General features: G+C 40.5%; 1 protein-coding gene across 3 annotated transcripts in view; it reads left to right on the forward strand.

Annotated features, from left to right (window-relative positions):
* Xpot (exportin for tRNA) overlaps positions 1-26,450 on the forward strand; it is a 121,154-nt gene that overhangs the window by 75,445 nt on the left and 19,259 nt on the right. Inside the window, exons 1-16 of one of the 3 annotated variants that reach the window (XM_069987924.1) lie at positions 638-971; positions 4,246-4,379; positions 10,287-10,369; positions 12,446-12,502; positions 13,662-13,731; positions 14,298-14,516; positions 16,979-17,163; positions 17,270-17,438; positions 19,187-19,423; positions 20,856-20,894; positions 21,022-21,084; positions 22,714-22,838; positions 23,609-23,753; positions 23,903-24,022; positions 24,267-24,361; positions 25,048-25,117. In XM_069987924.1, the coding sequence (XP_069844025.1) occupies positions 4,320-4,379; positions 10,287-10,369; positions 12,446-12,502; positions 13,662-13,731; positions 14,298-14,516; positions 16,979-17,163; positions 17,270-17,438; positions 19,187-19,423; positions 20,856-20,894; positions 21,022-21,084; positions 22,714-22,838; positions 23,609-23,753; positions 23,903-24,022; positions 24,267-24,361; positions 25,048-25,117 (1,737 nt within the window). In that variant the 5' untranslated portion in view covers positions 638-971; positions 4,246-4,319. Of the gene's footprint in view, positions 1-637; positions 972-1,379; positions 1,472-4,245; positions 4,380-10,286; positions 10,370-12,445; positions 12,503-13,661; positions 13,732-14,297; positions 14,517-16,978; positions 17,164-17,269; positions 17,439-19,186; positions 19,424-20,855; positions 20,895-21,021; positions 21,085-22,713; positions 22,839-23,608; positions 23,754-23,902; positions 24,023-24,266; positions 24,362-25,047; positions 25,118-26,450 lie in introns of those variants that run through there. The other 2 variants (XM_069987932.1, XM_069987941.1) reach the window with 2 other exon arrangements.

Here is a 26,450-nt window from a genome sequence, read left to right on the forward strand (position 1 = left end):
CACTAAGGAGCAACTGAGCATGAGATTCAAATCTTGGCAGCTGAAGCCTCCCCTGCCTCAAATGCAAAATAAACATTTTTAAACAGAGACTGAATAAATGGGACCAATGAAACACGTAGGAGCGGGTCCTCTTCTTCATGAACAAAATATTAGGATGTTGAACGTGAATGTTTAAAACCGTCAGCACTCAGGACCTCCGCGCGCTCGGACTGAACACGTGCAAGCACAGAAAAGGAATGCTGTGACTCCCACGTGGTGTGAACGACGTCATCTCCAGCTCGGGCACTCAGCACTCCACCTCACACACCATCTGAAGATCTTTCTGGAATGCGGGAGCGAACCTGATCCTATAGACAGAGCAGGGTGGAGACGCAGGGAGGGAACTGGAAGCCAGCCCGGAGGGTCCCGAGAGTGATTGGCCGGTGGATACCCCATCCCGGCATGCACTGCCACAGATCCGGAGACCACGCCCCCCGCGAGGCCCAGGGAACGCGTGTGAGCCCCGCCCCCGGAAGCGCCGCCTGCCTGTGGCATTCTGGGAGTTGTAGGCGCCGGTTCTTTCCCCCCCCCTCCTCCCCCAGCCCGCGGGGCGGCCGTCCGCACTCTCCATGAGGCTGCCAGAGCTGGCCCGCGCGGCACCGACGCGGGGAGCGCGCTTCGCGCTGACTCAGCGGCGACGACGACGGCGGCGGCGGCATTAGGCGGCTCTCGCTCGCGCCTCTCTCCCTTCCTGGGGGCCCCGACCCCGCCCGCCTGCTGGGTGAGCCTGCCCGCTCCGCCGCGCCACGCAGGAGGAGGCACCAGGGGACGCGGAGCGGCGCGCGGCCCTGGCCCGCTCGGTCTCCGGCGTGAGCGTTGCCGGCCGTGGCGGAGGACTACGGCGACGGGGACGACGGCCGCGCTCCCCGCTCCGCTCTGCTGACGGGCCCTGGGGAGCGCCGGCGGGGAGCAGCGATGGAGTGATAGGGAAGGTGACTGGAGCTGGGCTGGGGTGGGGGTGGCGGCCTCGGGGACCCGGAGCGGGTTGGGTCCGTTCACGCGGGGGGCTGCAAGGAAGTTGGTCGGACCGGACCAGCCGGAGGGAGCCCCGACTCCGGGGAAGGCAACGGGGGTCTCTCCGTGGCGGGGCGCCCCCGGCCCGGGCAGCCGGGGGTTGGGGGCGGGGGGGGCGGGTTACGGGTTGCGGCCGCCGTCGCGGAGCGCGTCCCGAGTGCGTGGCCGCCAGTTGCCTGGTGTTTCATCACTCGGTTGCCACGAGGCTCGGTTTTCGGCACGCATCGGGACTAAGTTTGTGGTTGCGGGGAGGCCAACCCTGGAGAGTCTGCAGCACTTTTGCCCGCCCCCTCCCCGACCCCCAGCCCTTGTTATGATCGTTGTAGTGCGTAACACTGGTTTCAACTGGGGAGACCTCAAACTCGATTCACTTCCCACCCCGGGACAAAAAGAAGGGAAAGTGTTGTTGTAAATTGCAGTAAGTACCTCCATTTCTTCTGTTCCCCCTCCATCATCATCCTTCACGAGCACAGAGAAGCCCGATGCTTCCCCCGTAACCAGAAAAACGAGTACTTTAGCAAAGCGTTAATTAGTTGTTACTGGGGAAGTTACGTTTTATTACAGCGACTTGTCAGCGTGATGTTCAAAGCCTGGGGAGGGAAGCCCTTCGTGGGGGTGGAGGAATTTTCCAAATCGTTTGATTGTTGACTTAATGGCTATCCTGGGAAAAGTCAGGGCTTAATATTTAAGTACGTTGTTGCCCTCACCTTTCCACTTTGGCAAGACGCGTAATCGTGTACCATATTGTAACAAATGTTTAATCCCGCACGGAAATACCAAATATCCTGTTAGAATACTATGTGTTCATGCCCAATCTTTTACTGGCAATGTTGTTACTTTTTTTTTTTTTTTTACTCCTGTTGTAACTTCGCTTTTTGCTCACACTTGGGTACTTTTCCCCTACTATATTGGTTACCTGATCCCTTTTCTGGAGGATTCCTTCTCTAATGATAACTGTAACAAGTTTGTTTCCTTAAGATATGATTAGCCCAGTTTTTCCATAGGACCCCTTTTTCTCTTGATACGATCAGAGCAAAATGACCGAATCTAAAACTTAAGGAATAAAAACTTAAGGAAGACTGTATTTATGACTTCTTACTTTGAGGGCTGGGAAGGTGGCTCAGTGGTAGAGCACTTGCCTTGCATGCCTGAGGCCCTGGGTTCGATTCCTCAGCACCACATAAGCAGAAAAAAAAAGCTGGAAGTGGCATTGTGACTCAAGTGGTAGAGTGCTAGCCTTGAGCTGAAGAGCTGAGGGACAGCGCCCAGGTCCAGAGTTCAGGCCCACAACTGGACCCCCCCCCCAAAAAAAAAAAAAAAGAAAAGACTTTTTACTTTGAATTCACAGAAATTCTGAAATTGTTTTTTGCTTCCATTTTTCCATGGGTTGTAACCAGATTTCTTGCCACTCATGGCCAAGGGAGAGAACACATTATTTTATCATCTGTTCCAAATATTAATTTTCTAGTTTAAGGATGATCTAAGTTTCCATCTCCTTTGTGCTTACCTCTAAGTAATCAACTGAGGGCCTACTATGTGCCAGACTTGCCCTGCAAACATTGTATCATTGAGACCCTTTTTATGGTATATGGTCTTTTTCCTATGTCACAGGGAGTGCTCTAAGGGTTTGTTAAGTTCATATGACCTCAGTTTTTTTTCTTTTTTTTTCTTTTTTTTGCCAGTGGTGGGGCCTGAACTCTGGGCCTGGGCACTGTCCCTCAGCTCTTCAGCTCAAGACTAGTGCTCTACCACTTGAGCCACAGCGCCACTTCCAGCTTTTTTCTGCTTATGTGGTGCTGAGGAATGGAACCCAGGGCCTCAGGCATGCAAGGCAAGCACTCTACCACTGAGCCACCTTCCCTGCCCCTCAGTTTTTTTCTTAAATGGCAAGATGTGAATATAAACCCGGCTCTTTAAAAATCTGAAACTTGTGTTCTATCTCTTAGGAACATAATGAGGACAATCTTTGCTCTTTAAAGTTAATAAGAAAAAATTAGCTTGCAGTGACTTAGAGAGGTATCTAATCCAGTTTTGGGAGGACTGGATAATAAGGGAAGAAATATTCTTTAAAAAGATAACCTCTAAGTTGAATGTGGAAGGACTAGCAAGGGTTAACCCAGGGACTAAAAAGAGCCAGTGTGTGCAAAGATGCAAGGCAGAATGCCTCTGGAGAACTGCCCATGATGCAGTATTGCCAGCCGTGCTGCGTCGGGGTGTGTGTGGGTCAGAATGGTCAGCAGTTACTCAAAAGCAGTATGGGCATCAGGACAGTGAGGGTATGTCTGTTTCCTTTGCTGTAGTGTGCAGGTATGCAATGACTGGTAAGAGAAGGGGCTGAGCTTTCAAGGCTCTCGGCCCTTACCCTGGTTTACCATTTGTTTCCAATAGGCCCAAGAAGGAAGGAAGAAGGTCTAGGTCCTGTAACCTGGGTCTGATCTGATTGTGGCCTGGCCTTTCCTAAAACTGTACAACCCCCTCTCACGCTCCCCCATGAGTTTCTTGGCCTCTTTGGTTCTTTTTAGTTAGCATAACTCAAAAAGCAAAATAATGGAAACAGGCCTAGTATCCCTACCTTAATGCAGTTTTCACATCATTTTGTAGTTCCATGTTAGCTGAAATATAAACATACATTCTGTCAACAACTAAGGTGCCTTACAGGGCTGATAATGTTTTTTAAGATTATACATTAGAAGCTCACACCTATAATCGTAGCTATTCAGGAGTCTGAGATGTGAGGATCTCTGTTTGAAGCCAGCCTAGGAAGGAAGACTCTTGTCTTCAACTGACCAGCAAAAGACTGGAAATGGAGCTGTGGCTTAAGTGGTACAGTGCCTTTTACAGAAAAACGAAGTGAAGCATGCCAGGCCTTGCATTCAAGCTTCACACCCGTGTGTGTGTATGTGTGTGTGTGCATGTATGCGTATATGGGTATGCGCGTGTGCACATGAACGCACACCTGATACTGGGGATTGAACTTGGAGCCTGGTTTTGTTATTAACAGCTGGGGTTCTACCACTTGAGCCACACCTTCAGAGAGTCTTATTGTGAAACTTAGGCTCCATTATTGGTAGTTTGAGTGAATTTCAAGAGGTTTTTTCTTTTATACACTTAAGCATATGTATATTTTCATTCCCTTACATTTTGGATAAACATTTATTTTGTTTCTTGTATTTTCCTCCTTTTTATGTGCAGATGTTTGTGGATTCTTCTGTGGGATCAGAGGGCAAGTCTGCTATAATCAGAAAACTTCAAGAATAACAGCAGGGATGGATGAACAGGCTCTTTTAGGGCTAAATCCAAATGCTGATTCAAACTTTAGACAAAGGGTAAGTTAGTCTGTTTAACCATTCTAAAAGCATGTTAAATATGTATTAAAGGCTCTGAATAAAAAATGTATCACAAAATAGTTCTGGTTTGGATAAATGAATAGAGGCAAACAAATTTGAAGTAAGTTTATTCTGAATACAAAAACAAGAAGTGTTTTTATTTTGGGCTTGCTTAACTGAGCCATAGTATTTAAATCACATGATTTGAGGCAGATTTTATTCAACGCATCATTGTTTCTACACAGGATTGTTTAAGAGACTTTCTACAGTTATACACATATTTTATTCTTCTGTTTCTTGGCTTGGTTTATACAAGTGGTTTAATCCTTGTGTTGGTAATATTCAATATCCAGGTAGACGTAGAGATATAAAGCATTTATGACATGCTATCTCTTAAATTACATAAACTGACTACATAAGGAATCTATTAACAGGTATTAGATAACCTATAATCATGACTATAAATTGATAAAAAAAATCTAAGAAACAAAGCTAATAACCTTTTTTTTTTTTTTTTTGGGTCCGGTCGTGGAGCCTGAACTCTGGGCCTGGGCGCTGTCCCTCAGCTCTTCAGCTCAAGGCTAGTGCTCTACCACTTGAGCCACAGCGCCACTTCCGGCTTTTTTCTTTTTGCTTATGTGGTGCTGAGGAATCAAACCCAGGGCCTCAGGCATGCAAGGCAAGCGCTCTACCACTAAGCCACCTTCCCAGCCCAAAGCTAATAAACTTTTAAACACACAAGTAGTCTAAAGTGTAGGATAAGAGGAGAGGCATTTTCTCTTAGGAGAATTTTTAAAATAAATGAGCTAAATGAAGTTAATAATCTCACCAAATTTGTAGCTGTTTTTTTCTTCCTTGAAAGCAAAAAGTGACTTAGTACCTGTTAAATAAGTAACTAGCCCTTCAGAGACAGGAAATAACTGGAATTGAACTTAAGTGACTGGCCCATTGCAAGACAATAATCATACTAGTTAGGATATCAAAAAGCATTAATAGTTCTTGTCTATGTATAAACAGAATTTCTTTTTCATAAGTGTTTAAACTACCTGTCTTCAAACTAGTTGAAGCATTACTTTGGTATGTATATTGTATTTAAAAGCTGTTGTCTACTTCAAGTTATTAGATAGCCTTTCCTATTTTTAAAAGTACTCTTTGAAATATAAAGTATTTTATTTTTATATGTTTCTTAGGGTTTTTTTGGTGGTACTTGAGTCACTCTTCAAGTAATAATTTTCACTAGTTATTTTGAGTGTAGTCTAGCAGAAACAACATGCTCTCCTAGGCTGGCTTTAAACTGCAATTTGCAGAACTCAGCCTCTAGAGTAGCTAGGCATGAACCACCCATACTGAGCTGTGTAGTTTGTTTTTGGTGCCAGTCCTGGGGCTTGAACTCAAGGTCTGGGCACTGACCCTGAGCTTCTGTGCTCAAGGCTATTTCTTGCTCTAGCCACAGTGCCATTTCTAGGGTTTTTTGTTGTTTCTTTTTTTTTTTTTTTGTAGTTATTTGGAGATAAGAGTCTCACAGACTTTTCCCTGATCAGTATGGCTTTGAACAGCAATCCTCAGCGCTCAACCTCCCAATTAGCTGGAATTACAGAGCCAATGGTGCCCAGCTCTTTATTTAAACTAAACTAAAATAAAAAAAGTATCAGAAGGGCTGGGAAGGTGGCTCAGTGGTAGAGTGCTTGCCTTGCATGCATGAGGCCCTGGGTTCCATTCCTCAGCACCACATAAGCAAAAAGAAAAAAGCCAGAAGTGGTGCTGTGGCTCAAGTGGTAGAGCACTAGCCTTGAGCTGAAGAGCTGAGGGACAGCGCCCAAGCCCAGAGTTCAGGCCCCATGGCCGGACCCCCCCCCCAAAAAAAAAAAAAGTATTAGAAAAGTAATAGCAATATATTAATAGTGATTTTATTTATTTATTTAATTTTTTTTTTTTGTCGGTTGTGGGCCTGAACTCTGGGCCTGGACGCTGTCCCTCAGCTCTTCAGCTCAAGGTTAGCCCTCTACCACTTGGGCCACAGCGCCACTTCCGGCCTTTTCTGCTTATGTGGTGCTGAGGAATCGAACCCAGGGCCTCATGCATGCAAGGCAAGCACTCTACCACTGAGCCACCTTCCCAGTCCCTTAGTAGTGATTTTAATACAGAAGTTGGTATTTTTGTTGGAAAAAATAGGTTCTGCCTCAGGAGTAGTTTAAGAGTCCGGGTTTAATTTGTATCCTCTTAAATATCCAGGCTTAATTTACATGCTTTTAAACCAGCCTTCACAGCTAACCGAATCAATGAAGGTAAAAAAGAATCTTGAGAAAAAGTGAATTCTTTTTTTTTTTTTTGGTCTGGTCCTGGGGCCTGAACTCTGGGCCTGGGTGCTATCCCTCAGCTCTTCAGCTCAAGGCTAGCGCTCTAGCACTTGAGCCACAGCGCCACTTCTGGCTTTTTTCTTTTTTGCTTATGTGGTACTGAGGAATCGAACCCAGGGCCTCAGTCATGCAAGGCAAGTGCTCTACCACTGAGCCACCTTCCCAGCCCAGAGAAAGTGAATTCTGAAAGCACAAAATATTACAGTTTAGGAATAGTGGGAACTTACTAGATAGGTGGAAGATCTGGGCTGTCTCACAACATCAGTTGCTCATTTGTCCCTTGGTTTTAGTAAATGTAGCTGAACTGTTATATAGATGCAACAAAAAAATATGGGCAACAAAGACTAATGATTGTCTCCAACATTGCTACAGAATCTTTTTAATGCTAGTAATATAGGATCAAAATACAAAATTTTTGGTTTAAAAGTAGAGCTTTTTATTTCCTTAAAAAACAAAACAAAACAAAAAAAAACCCTCAGCTTTGGCTTAACATTTGGGGCTAATGTTTTCAGATTGTAAATCACTTCGTTTTTCTAGTACCCAACCCAATTAATAGGCTATAGTACCCAACCCAATTAATAGGCTATCTGGTAGCTCCTCACTAAATCACTTGTGTGAATTCTGGTGTGATGCAAGGCTCATCATAAATAACAAAAGACAGGCAACAATGCTGGATAAGAAATGTACTCATTACCTTGCTCATGTAACTGTAACCCCTTTGTACAGTATTTTTACAATAAAAAACTTAATAAAAAAGAATACATTGACATTAAAATAAATAAATAACAAAAGACAGTCCTATCATTCTGGAAATTCTATAGGTTTAAAGTTTGAGCTGAGTAGGAGAGGGATGGAGCAAAGCCTAAATAAATTTCTTGTTATACCATTTTTATAGGTCAGGATAGTTTTTGGTGATTTTCATATAATCAGCTTTATTTACCAGTCCTCTATCAGTGAAACAGCTTTGAACCACATATGAAAATTCACTCATTTATATATTAAAATAATTTGGAGAACTGTTACCTAAATGTATATATTTCTAACCCAGAGGAAAAAACTAATTTTTGGGTCTTGACCCTATTTGTATGTATCTCCCACAAACATAAACACCTATAACTAAAACAAATTTCATAAAATACTATTCTTGCTAGATAACGAATCATTTGACAAGTCCCAAGTCAGAAAAAGATATAATTAATCCTTAACTTCCTGGACTAAGCACCAAATAGGTTACTAGAAGTGTAGGACAGGTAAACAACCTGGGTCAGTGTACAAGAGAAGAATTCAAACAAGTCAAGAACATAGCTAAAAAAGTACCAGCATGAAAACAGCAGTTTAGCCTATCTCAGTTCTCTTGGCCTTGGCTTAAACAGGGAGAACTGGAGTCCTTGAAAATGATCAGTGGGTCTCCTGGGGTCTCCTGTTTCCTGTAAGGTTGTGATTTAGAGTCCTTTATTTCCTCATTTTCTTATTTCTTCTTCTTCTTCTTCTTTTTTTTTTTTTTTTGGTTGGTCGTGGGGCTTGAACTCTGGGCCTGGGTGCTGTTCCTAAGCTCTTCAGCTCAAGGTTAGTGCTCTGCCACTTGAGCCACAGCACCATTTCCAGTTTTCTGGTGGTTAATTGGAGATAAGAGTTTTATGGCCTTTCCCGTCAGGGCTGGCTTTGAACCGTGATCCTTAGATCTCAGCCTCCTAAGTAGCTAGGATTACAGGTGTGAGCCACCTGCGCCTGGCTTATTTCTTCATTCTTTTGTAGTCCCCTACCCCCATTTCGTTGTCAGGCAGGTTTTAGTTTATCAGCTGTCACCTGCAAGCCCTATAGGCCTCCTTTGCTGCTAACCCATATCAATGCGGTGCACTGTGTTTTTCTGTTCTATTTCATTTTTTAAATTGCTGATCAGGGCTGCTAAATTGATTTAATCATTAATGGTTACATATAACAATTAAATGCTATAATCACCATTATAATAACAATAAATGCTAATTGAATTTGGATTTCTATAATGTTTAATGTTCCTTCTACCTGAAGTTTGTATCAATACACAATTGCTTAAGTCATGTAATAGTTTTCTAAAAATCTTCATGACTGTGTAAGATGTTCTTTACAGATTGTGGTTACTTTACTATTTGTCCATTGTCATATGTGAATTCTTCATTTAGTGGTACGTGCTATTGAAAAGGAGTAGCATGAGTAACTCCTGCTTTCCCTTTCAGCTTGTAGAAGCCATATATATTTGATGCTGCATCCATTTGAGAGTTTACTGGCTCTTTGTGCCAGTACAGTCTTGAACACAGGGTGTAGGCACTGTCCCTGAGCTTTACTGGGCCACTGCTCTGCCACTTAAAATCCACAGCTCCACTTTCTGGCTTTTTTGGTAGTTAAGAGTCTCAATGACTTTCCTGCTGGTGGTTGGCTTTGAACCTTGATTCTTGGATCTCAGCCTCCTAAGAAGCTAGGATTACTGGCATGAACCACTAATGCCTAGCTAGCACAGACTTTTTTTTAGTTCTGATTCATAAACAGGGAGGGAGAACCATTCCTAACCTTTTTATTTTTCAGTTACTTGATTTGTTCCCAAAGTTTTTGTCTTGCAGTTGTAATCCACTCCAATCTCTTTTGCTAGGGAATAACACAATACAAGAGAAGAGTTGAAATACTCCTCAGTGTTACAGTACATTAAACGAACATAAGTTTGTTTTTTTTGTTTTTTTTTGTCGGTTGTGGGGCTTGAACTCTGGGCCTGAACGCTTCAGCTCAAGGCAAGTGCTCTGCCACTTGAGCCACAGCGCCACTTCCAGTTTTTTGGTGGTTTATTGGAGATGAGAGTCTCACAGCCTTTCCTGCCCGGGCTGGCTTTGAACCGAGATCCTCACATCTCAGCATCCTGAGTAGCTAGGATTATAGGTGTGAGACACCAGCGCCCAGCACATATATTTTATTTTTCACAATCACCTCTAGTAGATTTGTTGTTAAATTTTAAAAATTCTGTTGTGGAAGTGGCGCTGTAGCTCAAGTGGTAGAGCGCTGGCCTTGAGTTGAAGAGCTGAGGAACAATGCCCAGGCCCTGAGTTCAAGCCCCACGAGCCACAAAAAAAAAAAAAAAAAATTCTGTCGTATACCTTATTATAATCACATATACCTTAGTATTATGTCATTTATGTTTTTCCTTTGAGTCCTTTTAATGATCCAGTGACGTTTTCAGGGCTTTCTTTTTCTTTTTTTTTTTTTTTAAAGTAGTTGTACAAAGGAGTTGCCATTTAACAAAGCAGTTTATGAATACAGTGCATCTTGAACCATGTCCTCACTGCTGTAAGGAAAAAAATCAAAGGAGTTTGATTATGTGACTAATGGAATTTGTCTTCTATTTAGACGTTTTTTCTTAAGATTAAGCCACACAGTAAATATGTTCTGAAACCTGAATTGGATATGTCAGCTTTTTTTTTTTTCCTATTCACTAAATTATTTTGATTTGTTATTTCATAAGTGTTTTGTTGAGTACTAGTTGGGCATTGAGATTGACTTACAAATGTCTTTCTTTTTCAACCTACAGGCCCTGGCCTATTTTGAGCAGTTAAAGATTTCCCCAGATGCCTGGCAGGTGTGTGCAGAAGCCTTAGCTCAGAGGACATATAGGTAATTAAAGCAAAATTCATGTGACATCAAAAATAATTGAAATTTCTGTGAACATAGCAGGACTGTTAATTTTACCTATATGTGGAAAGTGACACCAAAACTCTTTGTGATTTTCCTTTTGGAAAATTTTTTTTTTGGGGGGGAGGGTCTGGTCGTGGGGCCTGAACTCTGGGCCTGGGCGCTGTCCCTCAGCTCTTCAGCTCAAGGCTAGCGCTCTACCACTTGAGCCACAGCACCGGCTTTTTTCTTTTTGCTTATATGGTGCTGAGGAATCGAACCCAGGGCCTCTGGCATGCAAGGCATGTGCTATACCACTGAGCCACCTTCCCAGCCCTCCTTTTAGAAAAATTTAAGTTTAATGATTTAGTAGAGACTTTCTAGAATTGACTTTTTGGCAGAATTATCCTTCGCTCTCAATATATTGTGTATCTGACAGCAAATTCCAGTTAGAATAGACTACAATAGAAACTTCCCTATCATCTCTTGATTGGAATGATAATTGGTTTTTGGAAAAGGTCATACCTATCTTTAAAAATTTTTAAATGATAAAATTCTGTCTTGTGTGTGAATTTTGCTAATTGTTTGGTCAATTTGTGTGGTCTAAATTAAGATAAAATCTTGATCCTTATATGGACTAGTTTCCATTACGAAGAAATAAAAAGTACTATGACTAAGCCTGGCCTATACTGTTAAGAATGAGCACAATGTTGGACTGGAGGGGACTTTGTCAGAGTTTGTAGCTGGCTCCACTACAGCTCCGCATCACACTTGAGAAATGATTAAGAGTGGATAATTGGTGGTGAAAAGATCCTTCAGGACCATCCCAGAGGACCACGCAGAGGCTGGCAGGCACAGGAGAAATATTATTGTAAGGTTTATTAGAGGGGCCATGTATCTCCCCCAGAGAGGGAGCACATGGCCTCTGTCCCCATCCAAATCCTAGGGGAAAGTGAGGTAAAATGCGTGCACAGGGGAGGTCTGGGCGGAGAGAGAGAAGTGGCCAGCTACCTGGCAGGAATTCCAGGGCATGCAGGAGTTCAGATTTGAGGACCAGTGGTGGGGATAATACTAACAGATGGATGTTAACTTTTGTTCCCATCTTATAAGAGCAGGATATTTGTAGTTTGATGTCTTGTATAAGCTTTTAGGTAGGAGCAATAGTCTGTCCATCTGGCACTGTTAATTTGTATTTGGCTACAATATAACTGACTAGACAATTCTAAGAATGATTTGGATGACCATTTTTGATTTGACTTAGCCAGTCTCTTGCTGTTTTTCATTTGTTATTTTATTTTTTTTGGGTCCGGTCATGGGGCCTGAACTCTGGGCCTGGGCACTGTCCCTCAGCTCTTCAGCTGAAGGCTAGTGCTCTACCAGTTGAGCCACAGCGCCACTTCCGGCTTTTTTCTTTTTGCTTATGTGGTGCTGAGGAATCGAACCCAGGGCCTCAGGCATGCAAGGCAAGCGCCCTACCACTGAGCCACCTTCCCAGCCCCTCATTTGTTATTTTAGACCTGATCTTTTTACCATATAATGTAGAAATTGTTCCAGATATCTTCTTGAATTTAGGAGTGTCTTCCATTTGCAGAGCACTACATTTAAGGAGCATGCTACAAAAAATTTATTATTTTGCTTGTCAGATTAATAGAAATATTAAATTACTACACAAACTTGTTCTTGTAGCTTTTAGATTTGAGTTTTTTTTATAAAATGAGCTTGGTAAAGCTGATGGTATACACTGTAGTCCTAACAACTCTGGAGGCTGAGGTCTGAGGATCACAATTTGAAGCCAGCCCAAGCAGGAAAGTCCATGAGACTCATCTCCAGTTAACCACCAGGAAATGGAATTGGAGCTGTGACTCAAAGCAGTAGAGCACCAGCCTTGAGTAAAAATCTGGATAGTGCCAAGGCCCTGAGTTCAGCTTCACAACTGACAAAAATAAAGAGAGATTGGTAAATAGAAGATAAGTTTAGAAATCTAAGTTTGAGCAACTCCTCAGCTATTATTCGTTAATGTTTTATTTTCTGACTTCGTATTCTGATTGTCTAATTTTCTTGTTTTTTTTTTTTTTCCAGTGATGATCACATAAAATTCTTCTGCTTTCAAGTATTAGAACATCAAGTTAAATACAAGTAAGGCTTTTTGCACTGTTTTGACTCAGATTTGAGGAGAGACCGTTTTTACTTTGAGGGAACCATAATATATAGGTGGTAAATTGACAATATGTAAGTTACATCTAAGCCAGGCACCAGTGGCTCATGCCTGTAATCCTGGCTACTCAGAAGGCTGAGATCTGAGGATGATAGTTCAAAGCCAGCCTGGATAGGAAAGTGTGATTGTTATTTCCAATAAACTACTCAGAAAAAGCTGGAAGTAGTGCTGTGGCTCAAGTGGTAGAGCACTAGCCTTAAGCACAAAGTGGTTCAGGGACAGTGCCCAGGACCTGATACAAACACCAGGACCAGAAAAAAAATGTGTGTGTGTTTGAGATACATATACATAATTACATATATGTGTTTTATATGTGTGTTATATATATATATCCAAGTTATAAGTGTGTTTTGATTTATTCCAAGTGGGATATTTTGTTGGTTAAATATAAAAGTACACATATTTCCAACTTGTCTGAAAAAGCCTGAATGAGTAACAACAGTAATCCAATTTTATTTTATTTTATTTATTTATTTATTTATTTTGGTTGGTCATGGGGCTTGAACTCTGGGCCTGGACACTGTCCCTCAACTCTTCAGCTCAAGGCAAGGACTCTGCCACTTGAGTCACAGCACCACTTACAGTTTTCTGGTGGTTTATTGGAGATAAGAGTTTTATGGACTTTCCTGCCTAGACTGGCTTTGAAGCTCAGTCCTCAGATTTCAGCCTCCTGAGTAGCTAGAATTATAGGCGTGAGCCACTGGATTTATTCTTTTTTTGGGGGGGGGAGGGGGGGTCTGGTCGTGGGGCCTGAACTCTGAGCCTGGACACTGTCCCTCAGCTCTTCAGCTCAAGGCTAGCGCTCTACCACTTGAGCCACAGTGCCACTTCTGGCTTTTTTCTTTTTGCTTATGTGGTGCTGAGGAATCGAACCCAGGGCCTCATGCATGCAAGGCAAGCGCTCTACCACCAAGCCACCTTCCCAGCCCCTCCTTGCATATTCTTTAAAGCCCTGTTGATAGGCATTACTAATTTATTTTAGGAAACTTAAGATAATTACTTCCCCTCAAATTGATGGGACTTATTTTCAAAACCAGACACCAAATAATAGCCACTATGCTTTTTCTTTGTTATGAACAGATATTCAGAACTAACTACTGCTCAGCAGCAGCTGATTAGAGAGACGCTCATATCTTGGCTCCAAGCTCAGGTAAAATACTTCATGTTATTTAAAGGGCCAACAGAGTTCTTTGCTGTATGTTCTTTTTTTAATTAATGGAGCTATTCTAACATTTAAAGCATTTGTGTAACTAGTTTCTTATTTTCCTTAAAAAGCAAGTAGACAGAAGAAAAATGATTTTTTCTTCTTGGAAGAAATTGTATCTTTCTTAAAACTCTGTATGTGAAGTCTAAGAATGAACTAGGCATGGAAGATCATGAGTTTGAGGCCATCTGGGCTACATAGTGAGATTCTATCTCAAAAAAAAAAACAAGAATTAGGGAAGTAGCCCAGTGGTAGAACATTTGTTAGTGTACATAAGGTTGTAGGTTCAGTGCTTAGGGATACACAAAGAAGAATAAGAGGTAGTCATTGAAAATTGTGTTTGTTCTCTGGCCAGTCACTTAAGTACTTGCATAAAATTTGATAAAGTTTTGTTGCTTTGTTAATCTGGACAATGTTGAAGTTCAGTGAAGTTTTACATACTAGTGATAAATGGAAACAATATGCTGTTTAACCTTTTTAATTTAATTTAATAGCAGTGTTTTGTTTGTCAGATGCTGAATCACCAACCAGAGAAGACCTTTATACGAAATAAAGCAGCCCAAGTCTTCGCCTTGCTTTTTGTTACAGAATATCTCACTAAATGGCCCAGGTTTTTTTTTGACATTCTCTCAGTAGTGGACCTAAATCCAAGGGGAGTAGATCTGTACCTCCGAATCCTCATGGCTATTGATTCAGAGTTGGTGGATCGTGATGTGGTTCATACATCAGAGGCAAGTGACTTCACATTAATTTCTCATTTTTAATGAAGATTTTGCAGAAGGAAAGGAACCCATAATGGAAAAAGGAAATGTTTTTTTTCTTTTAAGTAATTTTTTAATAAGTTTTGATTAGCACATATTAGTTATTCAAAAGGGTGGTTTTATTATGACATTCACACATACATGCATTGTATCCTGATCAAACTCACACCTTCTAATCCTTGCTTTGTTCTGTTTTCATATACTTGTATAAAGCACTAAAGCCATATTAAATCCTTATCCTCTCTGTTGATCCCTTCCCCCTGCCACGTACCATCCTCCAACAGCCTTTTATTTTCCTGTAAACAAAAATTTAGTAATAATTACACATTTGCCCAGCATTATGGATTTGATTTTTCTTTCCAATATAGATTGAAATTAAGAGTTACTACATTGAATTTTCTAGCTGGGCACCAATGGCTCATATTTCTAATCCTGGCTACTTGGGAGGCTGAGATTGTTGGGACTGCAGATCTAGGCAATCCTGGGCAGAAAAAAATCATACAACCCCTTCTCACTGAAGAGCTAGATGCAGTGGCACTCAAATGTTATACAAAATACTGGAAGTCTACCATTGGTAGACTACACAGGAACATATGTAGGCAGGAAGCAAGACCCTATCTAAAACAATAAGCAAAAATCAGAGCCTGAGTCTGAGCTCAGTGGTTTTAAAGAAAGAAAAAAAAAAAAAAAACGACTTAGGAAAAAAGAGGCCCTGAGATCAAACCCAATACCACCGGGGAGGGGAAACAGGGTGGGTGGGAATCAAGAGTTATTAGAGTTGTTTTTTTTTGGTCGGTTGTGGGGCCTGAACTCTGGGTTTCGGCCCTGTCCTTTACCTCAAGGCTAGCACTCTACCACTTGAGCTATAGCGCCACTTCTGGCTTTTTCTGCTTTTGTGGTGCTGAGGAATCAAACTCAGCGCTTCATTCATGCAAGGCAAACAAGCAGTCTACACCAAGCCACCTTTCCAGCCCTTGTTGTTATTTATTTATTTTTTTTGGGGGGGGTGGTCCGGTCATGGGGCCTGAACTCTGGGCCCGGGCGCTGTCCCTTAAGCTCTTCAGCTCAAGGCTAGCGCTCTACCACTTGAGCCACAGCGCCACTTCCGGCTTTTTTCTTTTTTGCTTATGTGGTGCTGAGGAATTGAACCCAGGGCCCCATGCATGCAAGTTAAGTGCTCTACCACTGAGCCAGCTTTCCAGCCCCCAGTGTTATTTTTTTTAATTTTTATTTATTTACTTGTTTTGGTGTGGGAGGGTTTGGCCGTGGGGTGGGGCCTGAACTCTGGGCCTGGGCGCTGTCCCTCAGCTTTTCATTTCAAGGCTAGCGCTCTACCACTTGAGCCACAGCGCCACTTGTGGCTTTTTTTTCATTTTGCTATGTGGTGCTGAGGAATTGAACCCAGGGCCTCATGCATGCAAAGCAAGCACTCTACCACTGAGCCACCTTCCCAGCCCCCAGTGTTGTTATTTTTGTTGTTGTTTTTTGCCAGTACTAAGATTTGAACTCGGTCTTATTCTTGTTTAGCCTTCTTGCTAGATTAGCTGATGCTCTACCACTTGTACCATAACTCCAGCCCAGCTTTTGGCTGGTTATTTTGGAGATCAGTTTCATGAAGTTTTCTGGCTGGGCTATCTTGGACTGTAATCCTTCAGTCTTAGTTTCCTGTGTAGGTAGGATTATAGGCATGAATTACTGGTGCCTGAAACCTTAGTTGTTTTGTTTTTTTTTAACTAAGCAACTTACCAGTTTAAAAAAAGGTTGATTTTTCTCATATTCATTGAGAAATATAATGTGCATTTAATGCTTGCATATAGTCTCTGAGCAAGGAAAAAACATTGCTTATGAATCTGACAATATATAGTCATATCTAAATCACCCTTTTTCTATTTCTTCATTAACTTATGTAACTTTTATATACACTCTCTCTTCTCTGCCTGCCTTCTCCCCTTTTTATTTTTGTTCAGGGAATTTAATCCAGGGCCTCATATATGCCAGGCAATCTCTTTACTGCTGAGCTACACACTCAGTTCAGCCTTAGTCTTAAAATAGAACTAGAGTATAGTTTCAAATACGAATAATAACAAGATTATTGTAACAAATATAACTGTAAAAGGCATTATGCATTGAACTGCCATTTTAGGTAAGAATCATGCTTAATACTGAGAAACAAAATCAGATGCTTAAGCTTTCTAAGCAGTGCTTATTTATAGTTTGTACTTAATAAGACATTAAGTCTGGCACAGAAGAATAAACAGGATATACAAAGAATCACAGGATATGATTCTGGAGCTGATAAATAGGAAACGATGGCAGAGAATGTGTTAACAAATCTGGAAGTTCAATGGAGAGGAAATTACTGTATGCAACTATATTCTGATGTCAAACATTATTTTATAACCTACTTTGTATTTTGGTGTTTTATTTTTTAGGAGGCTCGTAGGAATACTCTGATAAAAGATACCATGAGGGAACAGTGCATTCCAAATCTGGTGGAATCATGGTACCAAATTTTACAAAATTATCAGTATACTAATTCAGAAGTGACATGTCAGTGCCTTGAAGTAGTTGGGGCTTATGTCTCTTGGATAGACTTATCCCTTATAGCCAATGATAGGTAAATATGCTTGTGAATTTTCAATTTGTACCTAAGTCTATAAAATACAGTATATAAAACTATTGAGTGTGGAAATGTTAAAATAGTTTTATTTTCTCATTGTCAGGTTTATAAATATGCTGCTAGATCACATGTCAATAGAAGTTCTACGGGAAGAAGCTTGTGACTGTTTATTTGAAATTGTAAATAAAGGAATGGACCCTGTTGATAAAATGAAACTAGTAGAATCCTTGTGTCAAGTATTGCAGACTGCTGGGTTTTTCAGCATTGACCAGGTGAATAAATATATAGCTCTGAAAATTATTAGAACAAGTGAGGACAAAATGTAGTAATTGCTTTTTTTTGATTCTAATATTAGAGACTACATTTGAAATTATAAACTACTGTATCCAGAGACCTGCAATATTCTTTGTAGCATTTACTTTATACATTACATTATACCAGTTCTTAAACCTGAAGGTCTGGGCAGTGTGTGCTTTTGTGCATTACTTAAAAACTTCATTTGTTGGGCTGGGAAGGTGGCTCAGTGGTAGAGCGCTTGCCTTGCATGCCTGAGGCCCTGGGTTCGATTCCTCAGCACCACATAAGCATAAAGAAAAAAACCAGAAGTGGTGCTGTGGCTCAAGTGGTAGAGTGCTAGCCTTGAGCTGAGGAGCTGAGGGACAGCGCCCAGGCCCAGAGTTCAGGCCTCACGACCGGACCCAAAAAAAAACAAAAACAAACAAACAAACAAAAAAAAACTTCATTTGTTAATACTTCTGGTCTAAGAGACTGTTATACATTGAGTTACAGGGGACTATACATACCATTTACAAAGTACATTTTTAACAGAGTTAGTTTGAATGAATTTTTTTTGTTGTTCTTTTGTTCGTGGGGCCTGAACTCTGGACCTTGGTGCTGTCCCTCGGCTCTTCAGCTCAAGGCTAGTGCTCTACCACTTGAGCCACAGTGCCACTTCTGTTTTTTTCTATTTATGTGGTACTGAGGAATCGAACCTAGGGCCTCATGCATGCAAGGCAAGCACTGTACTACTGAGCCACCTTCCCAGCCCAGTTTGAATGAATTTTAACCATTGAACTGTAAAGTTAGCTGTAAGGGATGGTTCTAGTATAGTGAATTGGTAGATAAATTGAAGACTTTTTTTTGTTGCTGTAGGTTTTTTTTTTCTTCTTTTTTTCTTTTTTGTCAGTTATGGGGCTTGAACTCTGGGCCTGGGAGCTGGCCCTCAGCTCTTCAGCTCAAGGCACGAGTGGCTCTACCTCTAGAGCCACAGCGCCACTTCTGGTTTTCTAGTGGTTTATTGGAGATAAGAGTCTCATGGACTTTCCTGCCCATGCTGGCTTTGAACTGTGATCCTCAGATCTCATGCTCCTGAGTAGCTAGGATTACAGGTGTGAGCCACCAGCGCCTGGTGGCAAATATAATTTTTAAGACATATTTGTATTCTTGATATAAAGCTTTAATGTTTTCCTTCATAAATTATAACATTTTCTTACCTTTCTGCTAATTGTATCATCCCTGGATTAAAAGAAAAAAATCTGTACTAGTGAAGTTAGAACCTTTCTGTAGGAGACAGCTTAAAGATAATAAATGGAAACAATATCTTAAAGTTGAGTTCTATCTTTCACGCTTATGACTCAAGGCAGGTTATTATAAAAGAGGTTTTATGTCCCCAGGATAGTTGAGGCCTAAATAAAATCATATCAGAAAAGATTGCTGAAGTATCATTAACTTAAATTCAAGAGCTTAGGGAAGAGAGGATTGTAAAACTATTTTTTTTTAAGCTTTTATATATATGGTAATGTCTGCTGGACTGTATCCTTAAAAGTAATGATTTTTTACTGGTAGATGATAATAGTAGATTCTGAAGTTTCCTCAGTTGCAATGGTGGAATTTCACAAAATGTCTAATGTCAGTTTTAGCTTGAATCCTGCAGTTAGTATTAAATTCATTCTAAAGTTAATTTCCCTCTTGTGCTTGGAATAAATTGTTCTAAATTGAGGTCCTTTTTGATTGTTCATAGGAAGAAGATGTAGACTTCCTGGCTAGATTTTCTAAGCTGGTAAATGGAATGGGACAGTCATTGATAGTTAGCTGGACTAAACTAATTAAGAATGGAGATATAAAAAATGCTCAAGAGGCACTACAAGCAATTGAAACAAAAGTGGCGCTCATGTTACAGCTATTAATTCATGAGGATGATGACATTTCCTCTAACATTATTGGATTTTGTTATGATTATCTTCATATTTTGAAACAGGTAAGTCCATTTTTTAGTCTTTTAGTCCAGTTGATAATAGAAAGGAGCCATGGAGAAATGGAAAATACAAGAAAATTGAAAATCAGTAAACATCATAGTTGTAATAGAACCAAAGATATTCACTGTTATTAATATACTTCCTTCTGTTTGTATGTTGTTTATTTTTTTCCCCAAAAAACCCCCAAAACTTCTTAGCCAGAAGACAAAAGTGACTTCTACAATTCACTGGACTAATAAGTTTTTGAGTTATAGTCAGGTTATCTTTCCAGTTAAGTCTGTATTTACTTGAAAATATAGTGGAAAGTTAGTTGCATATTGTTGTTTTAACTTTATACATCATTTCTTTTTTTTTTTTTTGGGTCCGGTTGTGGGGTCTGAACTTTGGGCCTGGGCACTGTCCCTCAGCTCTTCAGCTCAAGGCTAGCACTCTACCACTTGAGCTATAGCGCCACTTCTGGCTTTTTCTTTTTGCTTATGTGGTGCTGGGGAATCGAACCCAGGGCCTCAGGCATGCAAGGCAAGCGCTCTACTACTAAGTCACCTTCTCAGCCACATAAAACTATTTCTATAAATAAAACACTTGCCTGAAATGCATACTTTAAGAGATTTTAGGCAATATAGACAATTTGGTTATAACTTGGTTATCGCATTGTGTTCTAATAGATCTCTAAGTTTTGTTTAAACAAAGATGAGTCCAGCCAGGTGCTGGAGGTTCATGCCTGTAATCCTAGCTCATCACAGAAGGCTGAGAGATCTGAGGATCGTGGTTCAAAGCCAGGCTGGGCAGGAAAGTCTATGAGACTCTGATCTCCAGTAAACCACCAGAGAACCGGAAGTGACGCCATGGCTTAAGTGGTAGGGCACTAGCCTTGAGCTAAAGAACTGAGGGACGGTGCCCAGACCCAGAGTTAAAGCCCCATGATTGACAAAAAAAAAAAAAAAAAAAGATGAGTCCATCCTTTACTCTCATAATATGTTCCTATGTTGAATACTTTGTAGTATCTTTTAAAATGCCTTTTGACAAGTTATTTACTAGAATTAGAATTAGTAGATCTTTTTTTTTTTTTTTTTTTTTGGTCCGGTCGTGGGGCCTGAACTCTGGGCCTGGGCGCTGTCCCTCAGCTCTTCAGCTCAAGGCTAGCACTCTACCACTTGAGCCACAACGCCACTTCCAGCTTTTTTCTTTTTGCTTATGTGGTGCTGAGGAATAGAACCCAGGGCCTCAGGCATGCAAGGCAAATGCTCTACCACTGAGCCACTTTCCCAGCCCCTAGAATTAGTAGATCTTAGGTTAGATATATTTTAAATATAGAAAGGTGCTACCATACTGCCCTCCAGAAATGTATGTTTTAGATTTTAATTTATTAGAAAAATATTCTGATAGCAACCATAACTTCAGGAATGCTAATAAACTTTGCTTATTTTTTAACAGCTTACAGTGCTTTCGGATCAGCAAAAAACTAATGTAGAGGTAATTATCTTCTTTATGCTCTTTTTTTAAACTAATGAGATTCTTTGTCAAGAATCTGCCTTGAAATATAGCTAATTTCAAATGAAAGGAAACTGGTTAACAAAAGCTATTTTATTCTTAATTTTAGGCAATCATGTTGGCCGTTATGAAAAAATTGACTTATGATGAAGAATATAACTTTGAAAATGAGGTAAGAATTTTTGCTTCAGAAATTCATTTTCATCGTTTCTTTATATCAAAGCAGTGTTTCACATTTTTGTCATTTGGAACTCTTTAAAAAAATAGCATTTGAAAAAAATTAGTTAATATAGTCTGGTTTATGTTGATGTCTGTTTTGATTAAAATTATAGACGCCCCTTAATCTTTGACTTCTGATTTTTTTGTTTGGTTTGGTTTGGTGCTGGAACCAGGGCTTGAATACAGTGCTTTTTTTAATCTTAACTTTCTTGTTCATGGTTCGCACTCTACCGTTTGGGCTTGGCCTTTAGTCTGTCATTTTGCTGGTTAATAAATATGGTCTCAAGATCTTCTCTGTTGAGGCTGACTTTGAACTGAGATCCTCAAGGTCTAGGCCTACTGAGTAGATAGGATTATAGAACCCAGCTTGACAACCCTTTCAAAAAACACTTCATAGCATACATACATACATACCAAATTTTGTAAGGCTAGGAGTATAGCTTAGTAGTAGAATGCTTGTCTACCGTGGTAAGGCTCACAAAGAGACAAGTTCAATCTCCAGGACTACAAAGACAAAACTACTTTATAGCATTGAACTTAGTAAAATAGTGACTATATTATCCATAATTATTTTAACTTCATATTTAATAGGATTGATGACTTGAGGCTCCATCATTTGGCCTCAAATCTTCAGTCTGTAGGGGATGGTAGAAAATTGGCTTAACTCACTGGATTTGTTTTAGTTAAAAGTCTTCCAGAGTTATGAGGTCAGCTTCTCATCAGGCAAAAGGGCTATTGGGTGCTTCCTGGGATTTCAGTCATGGCACTTGCTGTTTCAATGTATCCTAAAGTATATTGTTTCTCACTTCAAGAATTTAGAACCTTTGGTCTGTAAAAGGATAATGGTGATGAAGATGAACACAGTGAACTTAGGATGTACTGGGGTTCTAATACTTCATATCTAATACTTCATACAATACTATTGCCACATTTTGAGGTGAAAGGCAAATAAAAAAGATGGTAGAAGTCTCAAAGCCCAAGGTAAACTCATTCTGGCTCCACAGTGTCAACCGTAACCACTACTTCCTGCTGTGGCTTTGAGTTCTGGGGCTGTGTGAAGGAGTACTTGCAAAAGGAAGACAAGGTACTAAGCATAGAGATTTTCATATCTAAATAGAGATCAGTAATTGAAGATTTAGAAGTTCAGAAAACTACAGAACTATTGTAAGATCTTAAATTTACAAAACAAGAAAGGTTAAATTTCTTTATTTTGGTATTTTTAGGTAAGGTCAAGGCTGACTTTTCACTACTGAAGGTAGCTTTAGCTTTCCCAGTTCCACTACTCTAGGCCTTATTATCATTATTTTTTGGGTCAGTTTTAGGGCTTGAACTCTGGGCCTGGGTGCTGTCCCACAGCTCTTCAGCTCAAGGCTAGGGCTCTACCACTTGAGCCAAGGCACCACTTCTGGTTTTCTGAGTGGTTTATTGGAGATAAGGGTCTCACAGACTTTCTTGCTCAGGTGACTTTGATCCACGATCTTCAGCTCTTAGCCTCCTGAGTAGCTAGGATTACGGGCATGAGCCACTACTCCTGGCATAGGTCTTAAATTTTTTTAAAGGATGACTTTATCTTGTTATTTAGGGTGAAGATGAAGCCATGTTCGTAGAATATAGAAAACAACTGAAGTTATTGTTGGACAGACTTGCTCAAGTGTCACCAGAGTTACTGTTGGCTTCTGTTCGCAGAGTTTTTAGTTCTACACTGCAGTAAGTTTTATTGTTTTTGTAACGCACCCACGTTTTCCTTTGATCCCTGATGATGATTTAAAATAAGTGCCTTATCTGACTTATTAATCCATTATTTACATATACCTCTGGAACTACTACCTTTATTTCAGTAATTTATTTTGGTCTTTCTCCTTTTATGATATAAATTAATATGACTTGGTGAAATTAATATATAGTATAGCCTTTTAATCATTAAAGAGGTTGTTTTTTTGGTTGGTGGTAGGGCTTGAACTCTGGACTTGGGCACTGTCCCTGCGCTCTTCAGCTCAAGGCGAGCACTACACCATGAGCTACAGCGCCACTTCCTGTTTTCTAGTGTTAGAGATAAGATTCTCACGGACAGGCTGGGAAGGTGACTCAGTGGTAGAGCGCTTGCCTTGCATGCCTGAGGCCCTGGGTTCCTCAGCACCACATAAGCATAAAGAAAAAAGCCGGAAGTGGCACTGTGGCTCAAGTGGTAGAGTGCCAGCTGAAGAGCTGAGGGACAGCACCCAGGCCCAGAGTTCAGGCCCCACTACCAGACCCCTCCCCCCCCCCAAAAAAAAAAAAAAAGATTCTCACGGACTTTCCTACCTAGGCTGGCTTTGATTTGAGATCCTCAGATTTCAGCTTCCTGAATAGCTAGGATTACAAGCATGAGCAACTGGCACCTGGCTAAAGAGGGTTTTGATGGTGTGTTACTCTCATGCATTACTAGTTGTATAAAACAATTATGTTTATAATCTTCCTGACTTGTTTCACCTTGGTAGGAACTGGCAGACTACACGGTTTATGGAAGTTGAAGTAGCAATAAGATTGCTGTATATGTTGGCAGAAGCTCTTCCAGTATCTCATGGTGCTCACTTCTCAGGTGATGTTTCAAAAGCTAGTGCTTTGCAGGATATGATGCGAACTGTAAGTATACTGAAGATTATTTTGAACATAATTTTGCTTACACTATAAGCTTAGGGGAGTTCCTTAATTGCTAGAGCTTGGTTTATGTTTATACTGGGGCTTTTGATATTGTAACAAATAAGAATAGGCTTATTTTTTTTCCATTCCAGTTGGTAACATCAGGTGTCAGTTCCTATCAGCATACATCTGTGACATTGGAGTTCTTTGAAACAGTGGTTAGATATGAAAAGTTTTTCACAGTTGAACCTCAACACATTCCATATGTGCTAGTAAGTATAAGCATTTTCACTTTGTGTATATTTCCGATAGTATTTTTCTGTCCTCTGACTTTTCTCAGAGTCAGAAATTTATTATTCAAAACAAGTTCTCAAGAGCCTATTTGTGTGTAGTATAAAATGATTGTCCATTCTTGCTCTCTGTTATTGAGTAAAATTGGATCTTAACAAAAATATAGCAAGATAATAAAAACCTTGAGTAAGAGTAGAAATAGTAAAACTGTGTTTGTTCCTTTAGATGGCTTTCTTAGATCACAGGGGCCTGCGACATTCTAGTGCTAAAGTACGAAGCAGAACTGCTTACCTGTTTTCTAGATTTGTCAAATCTCTCAAGTAAGTATAAAACTGCAGCTATTTTGTAGAGTTCTTTTTTTCTAGAACTATAAAATAGATATATAAAATTTCTAAAGCCTGGGAGCAGTTTGGTTCTTTCTGTTCTAAGATGTGCTTTCTATAGTAAGATGTGTTTGTTATTTGTTATGAGTTTGTTTGTTTTTTTGTCGGTTGTGGGGGCTGAACTCTGGGCCTGGGCACTGTCCCTCAGCTCTTCAGCTCAGGCTAGCACCCTACTAATTGAGGCACAGCGCCAATTCTGGCTTTTTTTCTCTGTTATATGGTGCTGAGGAATCGAACCCAGGGTCTCATGGTTGGGAGGCAAGCATTCTACCACTGAGCCAACTTCCCAGCCCTGTTATGACTTCTTTGTCTGCTCCATAGGCAGGCGCTTTGTTTAGCAGTAACTGGTGGTTTTTCATATTATTTGTTTGGTACATGCTTTGTCACTTAATCTGTTTTGTAGTATTCTTTACTAATACCAGTTTCTAGTATGAAAAGTACTTAATTATAAGATTGTAGAGCAGATAGATGGAATTTTTTTAAATTGCTAACACTAATCTTAATCAGATGTGGCTATCCTAGAATTGAATTCATACTTTAGTTTTAACAGGAATTTGGTATTTTAGCAATTTTTGAGCATTATTATTGACTTGTGATTTTTTTTCCCTTTCACCTTTATTTAGTAAACAAATGAATCCTTTCATTGAAGATATTTTGAATAGAATACAAGATTTATTAGCTCTTTCTCCACCTGTAAGTATAATTCTTAGGTATCTTCCCTAATTAGCATTGCGGTCATATATGCCATTAGCCTTTGCCTTTGTGAGCTTTCTTCCTTTTCCAACTGGGGGTAGAGAGAAGTTTGTATACAAAGTTTTTGTTGTTCTGGTATTATAAAACATTGTGTTGGAAAGAAATCAAGAGATGACTTATAAATTGGGTAATGTAGAGTGTGGTCTGATTCCTCTGTGCTGCTAAGTGTTTGTAAAGTAGTTTGTTTATAAAGAAGAAGAAAACCTCAGCATTTAAATTCTCTTGTCTAGAACTATAATAGTATTAGTTACTCTGCTACACTAAAGTTTTTTCATGTATGTATTCAGGCTTAGGGTAAGATATTTAAATCCCAGTGGTGTTCATTTTATTAAATTTAATTTGAGATATTTTGTAAGTATATTTTGACTTGTACACTTTTATTTGGGGGGGGGGGGATCGGTCATGGGGCTTGAACTCAGCCTGGGCACTGTCCCTCAGTTCTTCAGCTCAAGGCTAGCGCTCTACCACTTGAGCCACAGCACCACTTCTCGTTTTCTGGTGTTTTATTGGAGATAAGAGTCTCTTGGGGGCTTTCCTGCCCGGGCTGGCTTTGCACCACGATCCTCAGATCTCAGCCTCCTGAGTAACTAGGATTATAGGCGTGAGCCACTGGTGCCCAGCTTTGTACATACTTCTGTGTAAAGTAAAACCTTGATTCTTTTTTTTTTCTTTTTTTTTTTTTCCTGCCAGTCTTGGGGCTTGAACTCAGGGCCTAGGCTCTGTCCCTGAGCCTTTCTGAGCTTACTACTTGAGCCACAGTGCCACTTTGACTTTTTCTGAGTAGTTTATTGGACATAAGAGAGTCTCACAGTCTTTCCTGCCCAGGCTGGCTTTGAACGGTCATCCTCAGATCTCAGCGTCCTAAGTAGCTAGGATTACAGGTGTGAGCCACTGACACCTTGATTGATCAGTTGTTTTTGTTTTTGGGTCCAGTCGTGGGGCCTGAACTCTAGGCCTAGGAACTGTCCCTCAGCTCTTCAGCTCAAGGCTAGCACTCTACCACTTGAGCCACAGCACCACTTCCAGCTTTTTTCTTTATGCTTATGTGGTGCTGAGGAATCGAACCCAGGGCTTCACGAATGCAAGGCAAGCGCTCTACCACTGAGCCACCTTCCCAGCCCCTGATCAGTTGTTTTAAAGGCAGTCATTACTGTGGGTGCCAGTTAATGCCTTGGTAGTTCACATTTAACTGATCTGTGAAACTTAGGCTTTTAGAAAGTTGTATTATGTTACAAATACTGGAAATAGCCCATTTTTCATATGGTACACATAA

The sequence above is a fragment of the Dipodomys merriami genome, unplaced genomic scaffold, assembly GCF_024711535.1.
Source record: "Dipodomys merriami isolate MVZ:Mamm:240054 unplaced genomic scaffold, mDipMer1.0.p SCAF_10, whole genome shotgun sequence".
Lineage (NCBI taxonomy): Eukaryota > Metazoa > Chordata > Mammalia > Rodentia > Heteromyidae > Dipodomys > Dipodomys merriami.